The following is a 13055-nucleotide window of genomic DNA, read 5'->3' on the forward strand; positions in this document are numbered from 1 at the left end:
AGGATGTCAAAATGGTTAGAAAGAATACGAAAAGATATTCAGCACCATTAGTTGTCAGGCAAATCCGGGCTTCAGGAAGGTCCCCCTGCATGCCCACCAGACAGCAACACAAGCATGGGGCGGGCGTGACCCGGGAGGGCCCTGGGGGGGGGGCGTGTGATGTGGGGGGTCTGGGGGGCGCGGGTGTGACATGGCCGGGGGGCTGGGGGGGCGCTGGAACGGGCATGGGGGCGTCAGCTCCCGATGCCAAGCATGCATGCACCCCACCTGGGTGCGGCCCCAGAGGACGGACCGCTGACGTCCCCTGCAGACACACACACGCACTCTGGGTGACTCTACTTCTCACACCAAGCTGGACGAAAGCCTGACGTCTGTCCAGTCACTGAAGTGTGGCTTCTTCACGCAGTGGATGCTGCCCAGGGGTACGAGTGAGGGCCACAAGCCGGGAGAGAATTCTGAGCCAAAGAAGCCAGGCCCCGAGGGTCCGGTGTGGGCTCTGGGTGGGGGAGGAACGGGCTGGGGGCCGATGTGCATGAAGGTCACCACGTGGTCTCTGCAGACGACCAGCCAGAGGGATGCAGGCACCCGAGTCACTGGGAGCTGCCTGCCCCACGCTCACAGGGCTGTGTGAAAGCTCACCGGGGTGCTCCCCTCGCAGGGTTTGGGCTGTGTCTACACTGGCACAGAAGCCCCTCTGGACGGTAGGGCATAGAAAGGTGAATGGACAGACTGGGGAGCCGCGGAGGCATGGGAGGAACCCCAGGCCCCGGACAGGCAGCTGTGACGGCAGGAAGGCCTCGAGACGGGGGCACGACCCTGGCTCGCCCTGTGGCCAGACCTGACCCCCCAGGGGCCCTCCTGAGAGGCGCAGGAGGCCAGAGTGCAGAGTGAGGGCGGATGGGAGAGGCGGGAGAGGCGGTTGTGCAGGCAGGGGCCCCGGGCCAAGGATGCCGCCCCTCCGGAGGCCGGGAGAGGCCAGGGCTCTGGCCCGGAGCCTCTGAGGGACCTGCCTGCCCACACGGAAGCTGGAGACCAGAGGAGGACGAGAAGCGTTTGTGTCGTAAGCTGCTCCGTGGTGCTGTCCTGGGACCTGCAGGGCCCCCGCCGCTCACCCCCCGGGCCCACCCTGGGCACCGCACATGCTGGACGCCCCGACGTCCTCACTCAGAGTGCAGCTGGCGCCCGCAGTGCTGTGGCCCCCAGGCCGAGCTGAGCAGAGGTGCCCGCACCCTGCGGACGTCCTGTGGGTCTGGCGGGCGGGTAGTCCGCAGGGCAGCACCCTTCGGGGCTCCTGACGCGTCCGCACGCTGGAACCGAAGGAGGGTCACCTGAACCAGTCTTTCCCCTTCAGCTCACCGCGTGCGGCTCACACACCCGGGCCGGAAGCCGCGGGCTGAGAGGCACACACGTGTGGTTTCCGCCGTGAACGGACCACCGTGACAGCGTGTGTGGCCTGTGTGAGTGGGGACAGGTGGGAGGCACATGTGCTCCCTGAGCCTGGGCCTCCTGCAGAGAGCAAGCGGACCCACCTTCTATCCTGGGAGGAGCCCAGCACGGCCAATGTGGACACCGCGGGGCCCGAGTCTGCAGTGAAAGTCAGAATTCAAAGCCGGCTCCAGGGCAGATGCTGGGGACCAGCCCCACACCTCGGCGGTACCTGCGTGTTTGCACACCGTGAGAGCGCAGTGTCGAGTGCAGCCGCATGGAGCAAGCGCCTGCCCTTGCCTCCCGCCCCGTCCCACCACTCTGCTCATCTCGGCCCTGACCTGGGGCACTTCTGAAAAAACACCATCTGTCGGACCAGTGGTGGCCATGTGACAAATTCAATACCAGATATTTAGGAAGCTTGTGATTTGAGAGCTTGGAGGCGGCCTTTAAATTTGCTGCTTCAATAAGCACACGAACGAACCCGCATCACGCATGCATTTCCAGAAACGGGAAAAGTGAAGCCGCTAAGACACCTTCCATGTCATACCAGGCCAAGAAAACATTACAGCCAGAGAAATTTATTTTAAAATAGAAACATACGTACATTAAGCTTTTAAAATAGTCAAATTTTAAACAAAAAGGAAAAAAGCCATTTGATCCCAGTCTCTAAGGAATGGATTTAAAGAGCCGCTGGAGCGCTCACGGCGCGCGCTGCCCACGGTCAAAGCCTGGTGCGCGGGCGGCTGTCTGCCCGCTGGGGCCCTTCTCAACCACAGCACAAAGGGACTCGGGAGGTGACGGGACACGTTCAGGTTTTGGCAACGCAGACGAGGTAACGTCCAGGGATCTCGACCAGAAGCAGCCCAAATACTCAGCCAACAACCCAGCTCTGCCGTGCAGCGGCCAACCCCACGTGGCCTGGGCGGCGACTCAGTCTGCGTGGGCCTTCCGCGGGGGCTTCTCCTCATAGGACTCCCCGAACTCGTTCACCCTGCTCTTATCCACGGGATAAAGCCTGCAAGGACAGGAGCGCCCTCAGGCTCTGCCATCTGGGAAGGGGCTCGGCTCCTGGCAGTGAGGACCCAGCGACCCCACGCTGCCGCGGGGCAGGGATTCAGGGATCCTCTCGTGCCCGCCTGTTGTTGTGTGTGTGTTTTTATGATCAGGACGGAGCTCTGTGCCCGAGGCAGATCAGAGGCCCAGGGCAGCTGAGCAGAAGCAGAGGCGGGTGGGGGCACCGCCCCCAGGAGACCCGGCCCTGCCCTGCCAGGCCCACAGCCCTGGGGCGGGGACTCCCTCCGGCTCAGCCAGACCCTGCCGGTGAGGAATGGTGTCACACTGCGGGGAGACGCGGGCCGGCCGGCCCCACACAGCTGCACACAGACCAACTCATCTCAACTGGGAGAGAAGGATGGTCTTTCCCGCACGCACACCACCTCCCTCCCCATGGGATGAGCAGCACGGGCGTCCGCCGCACTCACCATCGCTGGTAAAGGTACACCAGGAACACCACGTCGTCCCTGAAGCACGCCAGCCGGTGAGAGGTGGGCATGGTGATGATGAAGGCAAAGACATCATCGATGAAGGTGTTGAAGGCCTGCCAGGCGGGACAGGGGAAGGTAGGGGCACGGGCCGTCGGGCTCTCCTGAAGACACCCGCCCCGCGCACGGGCCCCGTTCCCCCTCGTCACTGGCAGATCGCTCAGCAGACATGACGAGTGACCGCAGGTGTCCCAGCGACACCAGAAGGGCAGAGAACGAGCAAGTGCAGGAGCACACTGGATGCCCGGGGAGCTGGCCCTGCTGCCCCGGGGCGCCCACCTTGCAGCGCACGCCCGGGTCTCCGCAGACTGCGAAGACCAGCAGGGGCTGCCCTGAAAATACGGGCCAAGAACGCGGCGGCGTCCCCGCTCCTCAGAAAACGAACAGCACAGCACATACCGTCTCCCCTGAAAACCGCACAATGCTACTGAGGCCCGGTCCAGGCTGCTCAACAAGCACGGAGGCCCCACAGTCCCAAGCTCCACCCGTGTGGGATGCGCCACGCGGGGACCACCCTCACGGCAGCCGGACGGCATCTGTGGACACGGGCCCTGGGGGCAGGTGGTGGTCTGCGCTCTGATGTGTGTCACCAAGAGGAACGTGGCTTTTAATTCAAGAAAACGCCTTCAGCCGGTAGGACAGTCCACTGTCCTTAAGTCACCACCATGGTACACGCGGCTCAAAGGACACGCCCCCCCGGCCCCCACGAAGTGCCACCCGATGGGCGTGTGAGCCCTGAGGAGGCGCCAGGCCGGGCACTAACCTTATAGGTAAAGGCCTTCCAGGGCAGGTGCGCCACCGACTTCATCTGGGGGACAGGAAAGATGCGGCAGATCAGCGGCCAGCCACGCAGAAACCACGGGTGAGTGCGTGGACGGGCCGCGGTCTCACCTTGTAGTTCACAAAGAGCTGGGGCAGCATGAAGAGGAAGCCGAACGCATACACCCCTGGGGAGACAGAGAGCAGGCTGGGACAGCCGCGGTGTCTGGGCAGGAGAGCTGATGCCCCGCGGCCCAGCGTCCGTCCCCACCTACGGGCAGTCTGCTGGCTGCCCCCTCCCGCCACGCCCTGCAGCCTGCTTCAGGCCCTGCCCACGCACTGCGGCAGCCCCTGGGAATCACACCTGGTGGGAGCAGCGGGCGGGAGCCTGTCACGGGGCTCTGCGCAGAGAGCCCAGGCCGGTCAGGGCCAGCCTAGTGGCCAGACGACCCACCCACCCCTGCCAGAACGTGGACCCGGCCCGTGCACAGGGCTCATGGGCCTGGCGGCGCGCTGCGCTCTGGGGCCTGCTGCTGGGGCCTGCCCTCAGGAAGCGTAGTAGACAGTGTTGTTTCCTGCCGCCCTGAGCTGTTTCCGTGAGCAGAGAACGCACAGCTCAGGACTCTGTGGCCGGGGCAGCCTGAGTGGGGTTCCCGCAGACAAACCAGGCATCTGGGGGCCCCCAAACGGAGCACGGGCTGCAGCAAAGGCCCTGCCCGCACAACCTCAAACCAATGGGGCCCCGTGCAGGAGCCACGAGGAAGCTGTGGAAATGCTGTTGGTGGGACCGAAGCCCACGACTCACCGTTGACGAAGCTGTTGATGAGCCAAGAATACCAGCTGGAAGGGAAAGACCAGCGTCAGCGCGCCAAGTCCCGCGTCCCCCGTCCCTCTGTGCCTGTCGCGTTGGCTAGCAGCACGGTCATGGAAACCACGTCACAAACACCTGGGCACTAGCAGGTGCCGGTCAGGGGACCTGCGCAGATAGTCCTCCCCCCCGGGACGCAAGCACCAGGTCGCGGCGAGACCTGCCCTGGCAGGGTTCTCCGTCAGAGCGGCCGGCAGCATGAAGACCCGCGCTGGGGTCCAGCTCTCAGGGTCACGTCCGCACTCAGGGGCCGCGCTGCCTTAGCCAGCTTCCCCTTGTCCAGACACATCCGCCCTCGTCCCAGACCCCAGGGCCGTGGACGCCCGTGGCTCTGTACCTGCTGCTTTGGGAGAAGGCCTGGGGGGGGGTGGGGCACCGCATGACAGCCTCGGCGCCCTCACTGCAGGCTGTGTCCTTGGTCCTGAGGTGCCGCCAGGTGAGGCCCCCCTCCCCATCCACGCTGCAGGGGCACGAGGCACAGCGGTGGCCCGGGACAGAGGCCGAGGGGCGTCCCCAGGCGGATGAGCAGTAGTGGGGCTGGGCAGCACCCTACCTCTTGTACTTGATGTTCAGCAGGGAGTAGACGGCGCCCCCGATGCATAGAGGATAGAGCAGGTAGGACAGGTACTTCATGGCCTGCCAGGGAACAGGCAGCCCCTGTGAGGAACCCACGTGCAACGGGGGAAGACAAGCAAAAAGGGCAAACGAGCCACGACTCCAGGGAAGCGGGCGTGCACGGTGCTGGGACAGCGGGCGCCCAGAGGACGCACACCACCAGGAGCGAGGCCGGACGGGACGCGGACGCTTTCAGCCCACCGGCCTACGGCAGACCAATGAAGGGCCCGCCGCTGCGCTCACTGGAGCTTTTCTGTGACGCCCGTACCGCCTGGGCCCAAACAGGCACCAGCGAAGCAGAGTGTGGCACGGTCCCCGCGCAGGAGGCACGTCACAGCCAGGTGACAGCTTCAGCTGTGCCCGCGGCAGCGCCGCCGGCCTCAGGGCACGGCGCGTCCCCCGCAGGGGTCACCAGTCTCACGACAGAATGTGCCGCCCCAGCACCCACATGGACCACCTGGGACAGCTTGGCAAAGGTCCCCTGCAAGGCCCAGGACGCGGGGAAGCCCCAGAGCCTCCTTCCCCAGGTCAGGAAGCCGAAGCGGCAGGTGCGTTGCCCTCGGGCGCCAGCGCGCCCCCAACCACCCCCTGCTGCCTACCTGAGCGTCGTACTCCTCTGTCTTCCTCTCGGACTTGCTGTAGGTGCCGAACTGTCACAAAATCCAACAGAGCCCTGTCAGTCACCTGACTCCGGCCCGAGCCGCAGAGGGACAGCCGGCCGCAGTTGCGTGAGGCGCACCCCGGGTGCCGACCCCGGGGCTCCAGTCTCCAGTCAAATCGCTCCCTGCCCCCTCAGAGCCACCCAGGGACCCAGAGAGGTCCCCACGGGCCAGAGCGAGTGCCGCGTGCGGCAGAAGCACACCCGCGAGCACGTCCCCTCGCCGGGTGCCCCTCCTAGCCTCTATGCGGTCAGCTCCTAGAGCGACGGCGCTTCCCCGGCGTGCCCCGCGCGGCTCTCAGATCAGTGACGGTGGAGTCACTGAGGGGCTACAGAACAGGACAAACTGCGTCCTGCTGCTTAGTTTCCCGTCCTCGACGGTTGAGAACCTGGAAAGCCGGGGTGCCGTGAGCCCCGAGGTTCTCCTGGAACGGGTCCATCACGGCAGCAAAAGCTGAGCGCCCAACTACAAACCTCAAACTGACACCACCCCCAGCCCCCGTCGGGCCGTCAGCACAGCCCGCGCTCCGTCCCCGACGGGAAGCCCATGTGGGTCCAGCACTGGCTGCTGCCGGCAATCTGACGCCGGCCCCACCAAGGGAACTGCAGAGCTGCGGCGGCCCCAGCCTCCACCCGCGTGCTCCCACCTCCTCGTCTGCTGGGGGCCTGCTCTGGGCCGGAGATCAGCCACGCGGCCGAAGGATCACTGGCCCGAGTGTGGCATCCAACCAGAGCGCAGCTGGGAGACACATAGGAGACGCTCTGGAACAGTCACGTGGGCGGACCGGGGCGCAGGGGTAGAAGGTGGGCTGCCGAGGGGGAGGGGCGCAGTCACAACACAGAAACCCCCACCTGGAACTCGGGTCTCAGGCCTCTCCAAAGAATGGTCATCTTCAAGGCCTTTTTCACTTTCCACAGCTGACGGCAAAAAAAGAGAAACAGACATTTAAGCTCGGGGACCAAGGAGTCCCCAGAACTCACCACTGGAAGGGGACGGGCCACAGCGTCTGCCCGCTCAGCCCCTCCAGCCCAGCCCGACCGCGCCTCACGGCCTGAGTGCCCGACCAGCGAGCCTGTCTGCCCATGTGGACACTGCCCCTCCTCTCTGCACCCAGGGAACTGGCACTCAGCCCGGCTGTCCTCCTCCAGGCCAAGCCCCCTTCCCAGCCCACCCCGCCTGCTTCCTGCTTTACCGGCACCTTCCTCCTGGTCAGCACTGGGAGGCCCCAAGCCTCTGCCCTGAGTCCTGCCATTTCCAGTCTCCGGGGGACCCAACCCTTCTCACCACCTCGCTGAGGTGGGACCAGCACGGCACAGCCACTTTTGAGCTGGGTTTCCGCACGGTGACAGGTGGCTACGGGAGGGTCCCTGCCCATGCTCCCTGACGGGCAGACCAAGCGCCGTCTCCAACCTGACCACCGTGTGGGCCAGCACCCACGGGCAGGGGCACAGGACCACAGCCGTGGCTGAGGCTGGGACAGGGCAGCACCGGAGGCCAGAGGAGGACGTCCTGGCCCACCACCCCCTCCGCTGACCCTGTGTCCCAGCCCCACCGCCGTCCTCATGGCCTCTGGCCCCAAGCTGCCCACCCCAAAGGATCCCTCTCCTGAGCCCCACACAGCCAGGGCTGCCACAGGGCGCCACGCTCCTGGACGCCACGTCCCCCACGTGGCTCCCTGCAGCAGCGAGCACAGCCCAAGCCGGGCGGCTCTGCGTCCAGCGGGTTAAATACATCCCGCAGGCGGCTGTGACGGCGGATGCTCTCTGTAGCCTCGGCGGCCCGCCCCGTGTCAGACTCGGCGCGGTGCTGAGTGCAGGGCCAAGGGCTGCCGCCCAACTCACCTCGATGGCGGCGCCGATGCCCGCAGGGACCAGCACCAGCAGGCTCGTCTGCTCGTCCAGCAGGAACAGGAAGACGACCACTGTGCTGAAGCAGCGCCAGAGCACTGGGGACGGGGCGGGGGTGGCAGGGTGCTGTGCTGGGGGGCTGGCCCTGCCCCACTCACACCCCACGCACCCCCAGCCCCGCCTGTCGGCCCCCGCGCACGCGCCCTCACATCCCCCCGACGCCTCACACGTGCGTACAACCCCCACGTGCAGACGTGAGGCCTCGTGTGATTCACCCCCTCCGTCCACTAACCCGGAGCGGGGCGGGCGGCTGTGCAAACGCCCTGCAGGTGGAACGCAAGGTCCCCTCAGGTACAGAAACGCGCACGCGGTGTACTCGCAAACACACTAGCATGCCGAGAGCACCCCAAGACGGGTTCTGGGCAGGGATTAGGACTCGCTTCCTGGGACTCCCATCACCCTTTCCTATTTCTGCACCAATTCCGCAATAAACCAGTCTCTCTCTCGAGAGCTATACTTTCTCCTTTTAAGACCCTACTTTATGAGACAGGGCAGCTCACTGATGCGGCCCTGCTGCTTCCTCAGTGCTTCCCACCAAAGGAGCAGAGCCATCTGCCAGGCGCCAGCTGGGGGGGGGCGGGGCGCTGGCGGCCTCCGTGGGCACGGCCCTGGGGACCCACAGCATCTCCTGCCTGCCCTCCGCTCCCCGGGAAGGGCCAGAGGAGGGGGCAGGACTCAGTGGGGGCCCTTGTCCACTCTGAGGACACCAGAGAACAGAAGAATCTGAGACACGGACGATGTGGGGCCACCCTAGTGGCCTAGACCACCCCTGGGCATGTCATTGCTGTGGGAGAAAAAGAACTGCTCCCTTTGTCTGAGATGCACCAACATGCACCAAGATCCGGTGTCTGTCAACGCCAAGGCGGGCCCTGGCATGCAGCCTCCATCGCCTTCTGTCCTCTGAGGTCACAGGCCTACCTGACATTCTCTGGGATCTAGAGACGGCCCCTCCCCAACTTGTTAGCACGCAAGATCCAAAGGCGCCCCTCCCATACGAGCAGGCTCCCCAGCCGGCAGCTGTCAGAGATGACCCTAGACTTCAAGTTCCGAAATGAACCTTAAACACCTGTCTATCAACCGTAGTGTACGCCCTGGGAATACCCAAAACCCCTGAGAGCATCTACCTGCTTTAGTGGACATTCCAATCATGCTCTTCTTCTTTTTCCAGAAACTGATGTCGTTTTTAAATGCCAAGAAATCAAACAAAAGCTGCAAAGGAAAGAGCACAGCAATTTGCACCTCGCGTGGTTCCTACAGCTGCTCCTCACCGAGTGACTGCAGGTGTGCACCGGACTCGGGTCCCAAGGACACAGCCAGACGTCGCCAGGCACCACAGCAGCCCACGGCCTCGTGTCCCATCTGTGACCATGCCAGAACCGCAGGGCGTCTGACAGCAATCGTGGGCCGCATGCCCGCAGGGACGTCCACATACTGCCCTCACCAGGTCCCGCCGGCTCTCAGCCGGAGCGCAAGGGTGCGCCGTGTCTGCCTCAGAAGCACACGGGCTCACTCGCAGATGCGGACCTTCTGATAAAAACCACTGTTCCGTGGCTCAGTTCTGCAAAGTTGCAGCTGGGCAATCAGGATGGGCTGCAGTAGGGCTCCCACGCCTGCCCTGCAGCCTACCTTGTCTGCCCCTTCCCAGCCTGACCTCAAAACCAGCACTGCGGCTGCGTGGGGGTCAGCTTTCCTCCCCAGGTGTGAGACTCTTTGTGCAAAAAGGGATTCTATGCAAGAACTGGTTTTCTAGTATTAAAATCACCGTGCTAGAATTACACAGAGAAACACTTGTATTGTAAAGTTCTCCATGAACCTCAGATTCTGGATTTCTTTCCAAAACGGCCTCCCAGACCAGCAGGTAAAACCCCAAGTCCTTCAGGGGGTCAGGGACCCAGGTCCAGACCCCCTCTCCTGAACTGGGAGAAAGGACAACTGGGGCAGGACAACCTCAAAGCCTCAGGTCCGCCAGGCCATGCAGACCCCCGGCTGCGGACGGAGGGTGCCCGCAGAGCCACCAGCCCAGCGACCACTCACGTGAAATGCTGCGACAAAGAAGGTCAACGCTAAGAAATACAAGTTGGTGTCAACAAAAATGCCTTTGACTTCATCGGCGTCTTTCTCTGAAAATCCTGAGGGAAGAGGAACCACAACGCAGGGTGAGCGAGGTCAGCAGCACCCACCGCCGCACAGTGGACAAGCTCGGTGCCCGGCACGCACAGCCGGCGCCCCGCGCTCTGACGGGAACTGGGTTAAAGCAGCACACCAGGAGGGGCAGGGGCCACTCTGAGGACCGGGAGCAGAAGGTCACGCCCGTCCCCCGGTCCCGGTCCACTGCCGCCCTCACCGAACTGCTGCAGGGAGTATACAGCGTCCTGCACGTGGATCCAGAAGCGCAGCCTCCCCAGCGAGATCTTGTCGTAGGACACGGTGAGGGGCAGCTCGGTGGTGGAGCGCTTTATGACCTGGCAGGGAGAACGGCAGGGAGAATGTGCCCTTCCGAGAACCGGAGCCCGCCCACCTGGCCACGCACGCGGCCACGGCACACACGCCACGGCGCATCCTGTTCTGCACAAGCGGAGGCTCACGCTTCACAGCCGGGCCCCACGGAGTGACAGTCTGCTCCCTGGCCCGGTGGTTCCTACCTCCCCTCTGGCCTCCCTCCTCCTGGGGCCTCCTCATGAAGTGCTCAAAGCTTCTCTGAGTGACGAGCCTTGTCCTCTCAGCCACCCAAACCTTGTGTGTGTCTCAGAACCCGTGCCTGCTCGTCCCTCTGCCCCGCCACCTCGACATGAGTGGCATCAAGATGCCCAGGGACCTGCTCTTGCAGGTGGGCTGAGCGTGGGCCTGGCGGAGCCTCACACCTCTCCAGAGAGACTGAAGCGTGGGGTGCAGGGCTGGGCACGCCTGCCCATCCGGGGACAAGAGAAAGCCTCAGGAAGATGGGACACTTGAGCTAGGTGTGTGCAGGTGCAAGGAGCTGTGGGAGTGGGCGGAGGCCGCGCCTGGCAGGAGAGTGCGGTCCCAGGGTCTGGAGGTGCCCGGGCTGCAGTGCCGTGGGGGGAGGCCCCCGGCACGCAGGGCACTGACTCCCCACCCCTCTGGGGGCCCGGTGAGTCTGTGAGCGCCACGTGCCAGCACATCACATGAACACGGGGCTGATTCCGACCCTCGCTCGCTCAGCAAACCGTCGGCGGTGAGCATGTACGTCAGCAGCCCAGCAACCAGAGTGCGCCAGGACTGACCAGACACCAGGCCCCGGGCACTGGCATGAGAGCAGGTGGGCGCAGGCCAGGCCCACCCCCAGAGGTGCCGCTGTCCAAGCCCCAGCGAGCGGGCTATTCCCCAAAGATGGCGTTCTTGCCAGAAAACAGCTCTGAGACAAAGCAGTAACGTCACGAGAAGATGACGCAAGCAGCACTGGTGGTGTGTGCGTGTTTTCGTGTCTGAGGGGCAGCACCACGTCCCGTGAGGCTCCTAAGCCCACAGGACAATGGGGACAGCGCAGGTGCCCTGCAGCCTCTCCCGCCGCTGCCCTCACACCTGTCAGAGCAGCACCAGGCCCTCAGCAGCAGGGACCACGGCAGCTCTGGGGCCACGGAGCACTGCCCGTGCGCTTCGGCGGAGCTGGCGTGGCCCAGGTCTGCACAGAGCGCCGCAGCATGCTCCAGGAGACGCCGGGGGGCCAGCGACTGCCGCTCTGGCCCAGGGGCCCCGCGCATGCGGTCGGCCGCCCAAGGAAAGCGCGGCGCCCCACGTGTTAGGGTCAACAGTGCAGTGACGTCACTTCCGAGCTCCTTGGCAGCAGGAGGTGGCCGAGCTGGGGCAGGCGGAGCCCCATGTCAGGCACCTCTTTTCCCGCTCACTGCCGTACACCCCACAAGCACCCGAGCTCTCTGTGCCCCAGCTCTCATGTACGGATGAGGAGCACGGCCCCCCGCTTGGTAAATGTCCACAAATGCCGCGGACATGCCCAGGAGCCACAGGGCAGGGCGGTCAGTCCAGCTGTGCCCAGTGAGGCCAGAGACGTCACCCGTGACCCTCAACAACCCCCATGACACAGACCGTGGAGACACACCTCCACAGGCTCGGTGCCTGCTGCAAGATAAGTGACCCTCCCCGGTAACCATCTTGTTGTCATTATTGCCCCAAAGTCAGCTGCGTTTCACGGACCCTCCGATCCACCCTGGAGGGCAGGGTGTGAGTTCCCTTCTGCTTCCACGCTCAGCCCTGGCCCTGGGGGGAGGCCTATAGGCTCCAAGGGGACAGTGACACCGCGTGGGGCCAGCCCTAAAGGGAACATTTTGCTCAGGACCCACCCTGAGCCATTCTGCACCTTCGAGCCAAACAACTAGGGTTCAACGGAACGTTCATGAGCTGTTCTGAACCACACTTGGCTCTCCCACGAGCTCTGTGTACCAGCCATACAGAACCTTCCCAGATCCTTTCACCAAGGGAGGGCACAGGGGCTCGGGGAAGGAGTCAGAGGCAAACCCAGAGCACCCCCTTGCCAAGTCAGAAGCACACGGGTAAGTCCTTGCGGCGCCACGGCAGTCCAGAGGGAGGGATGCTTACCATGAGGTCCTTTACCCGATTGCTGAGCTGGTCAATGAACAGGATGGGGAGGTAGTGCACAGTCTTCCCTAGCTGGATCCTGGGGGAGCCAAGCAGTTTTCAAAGTCACCGTGAATGCTTTCACCATTACACGAACCAGACCCAGCGGAGACGCTGGATGTACCTCAGAGAAATCCCACCCAGCGCTCCGCGTGCCTCTGGTCACACGATCCCAGGACACACCTTCCCCACGGAAGCAGAGGGGTCTAACCAGCCGCCCTTCCCTGAAGTCACAGCCATGGGAGGGAAACCCCAGTGGCCACGGTGTGGAATACCATCCAGGCCATCAGAGAGTGATGAGCCCATCTATGCCTGGACACGGATGGTCCAGGGATGCAGAGTCAAAATGGAAATAAAAACCCACCCGCTGTCTGTACCTTGGGGGAGGCAGGGGCCAGGGGGGCTTTTCATGACTCTTCTGTACCTTTTAAGCGTCTAATTATGCGACTGTTTTGCATACTCAAGAATGAAATTTTAATTTTATTTATTTTTAAAGATTTTTTTTTTTTAAATGTATTTGACAAAGAGAGAGACAGAGAGAGAGGGAACACAAGCAGGGGGAAAGGGAGAGGGAGAAGCAGGCTTCCCACTGAGCAGGGAGCCCGATGCGGGGCTCGATCCCAGGACCCTGGGATCATGACCTGAGCCGAAGGCAGACGCTTAACTG

At 63.7% G+C, this 13055-nt stretch overlaps 1 protein-coding gene across 3 annotated transcripts in view; it reads right to left on the bottom strand.

Annotated features, from left to right (window-relative positions):
- Positions 1-1977: 1977 nt before the first annotated feature.
- CLPTM1L (CLPTM1 like) overlaps positions 1978-13055 on the bottom strand; it is a 15803-nt gene continuing 4725 nt past the window's right edge. For all 3 annotated transcript variants that reach the window (XM_032415347.1, XM_032415346.1, XM_032415345.1), the window contains exons 5-17: positions 12350-12428; positions 10122-10239; positions 9812-9906; positions 8902-8986; positions 7712-7815; positions 6722-6787; positions 5811-5861; positions 5150-5232; positions 4534-4568; positions 3861-3916; positions 3733-3777; positions 2910-3025; positions 1978-2443 (exon numbers count right to left, since the gene is read on the bottom strand). In XM_032415347.1, coding sequence (XP_032271238.1) covers positions 2359-2443; positions 2910-3025; positions 3733-3777; positions 3861-3916; positions 4534-4568; positions 5150-5232; positions 5811-5861; positions 6722-6787; positions 7712-7815; positions 8902-8986; positions 9812-9906; positions 10122-10239; positions 12350-12428 — 1018 coding nt within the window. In that variant the 3' untranslated portion in view covers positions 1978-2358. The remainder of the gene's footprint in view (positions 2444-2909; positions 3026-3732; positions 3778-3860; positions 3917-4533; positions 4569-5149; positions 5233-5810; positions 5862-6721; positions 6788-7711; positions 7816-8901; positions 8987-9811; positions 9907-10121; positions 10240-12349; positions 12429-13055) is intronic.

This window comes from Phoca vitulina, unplaced genomic scaffold, assembly GCF_004348235.1.
Source record: "Phoca vitulina isolate PV1807 unplaced genomic scaffold, GSC_HSeal_1.0 scaffold17, whole genome shotgun sequence".
Classification (NCBI taxonomy): Eukaryota; Metazoa; Chordata; class Mammalia; order Carnivora; family Phocidae; genus Phoca; species Phoca vitulina.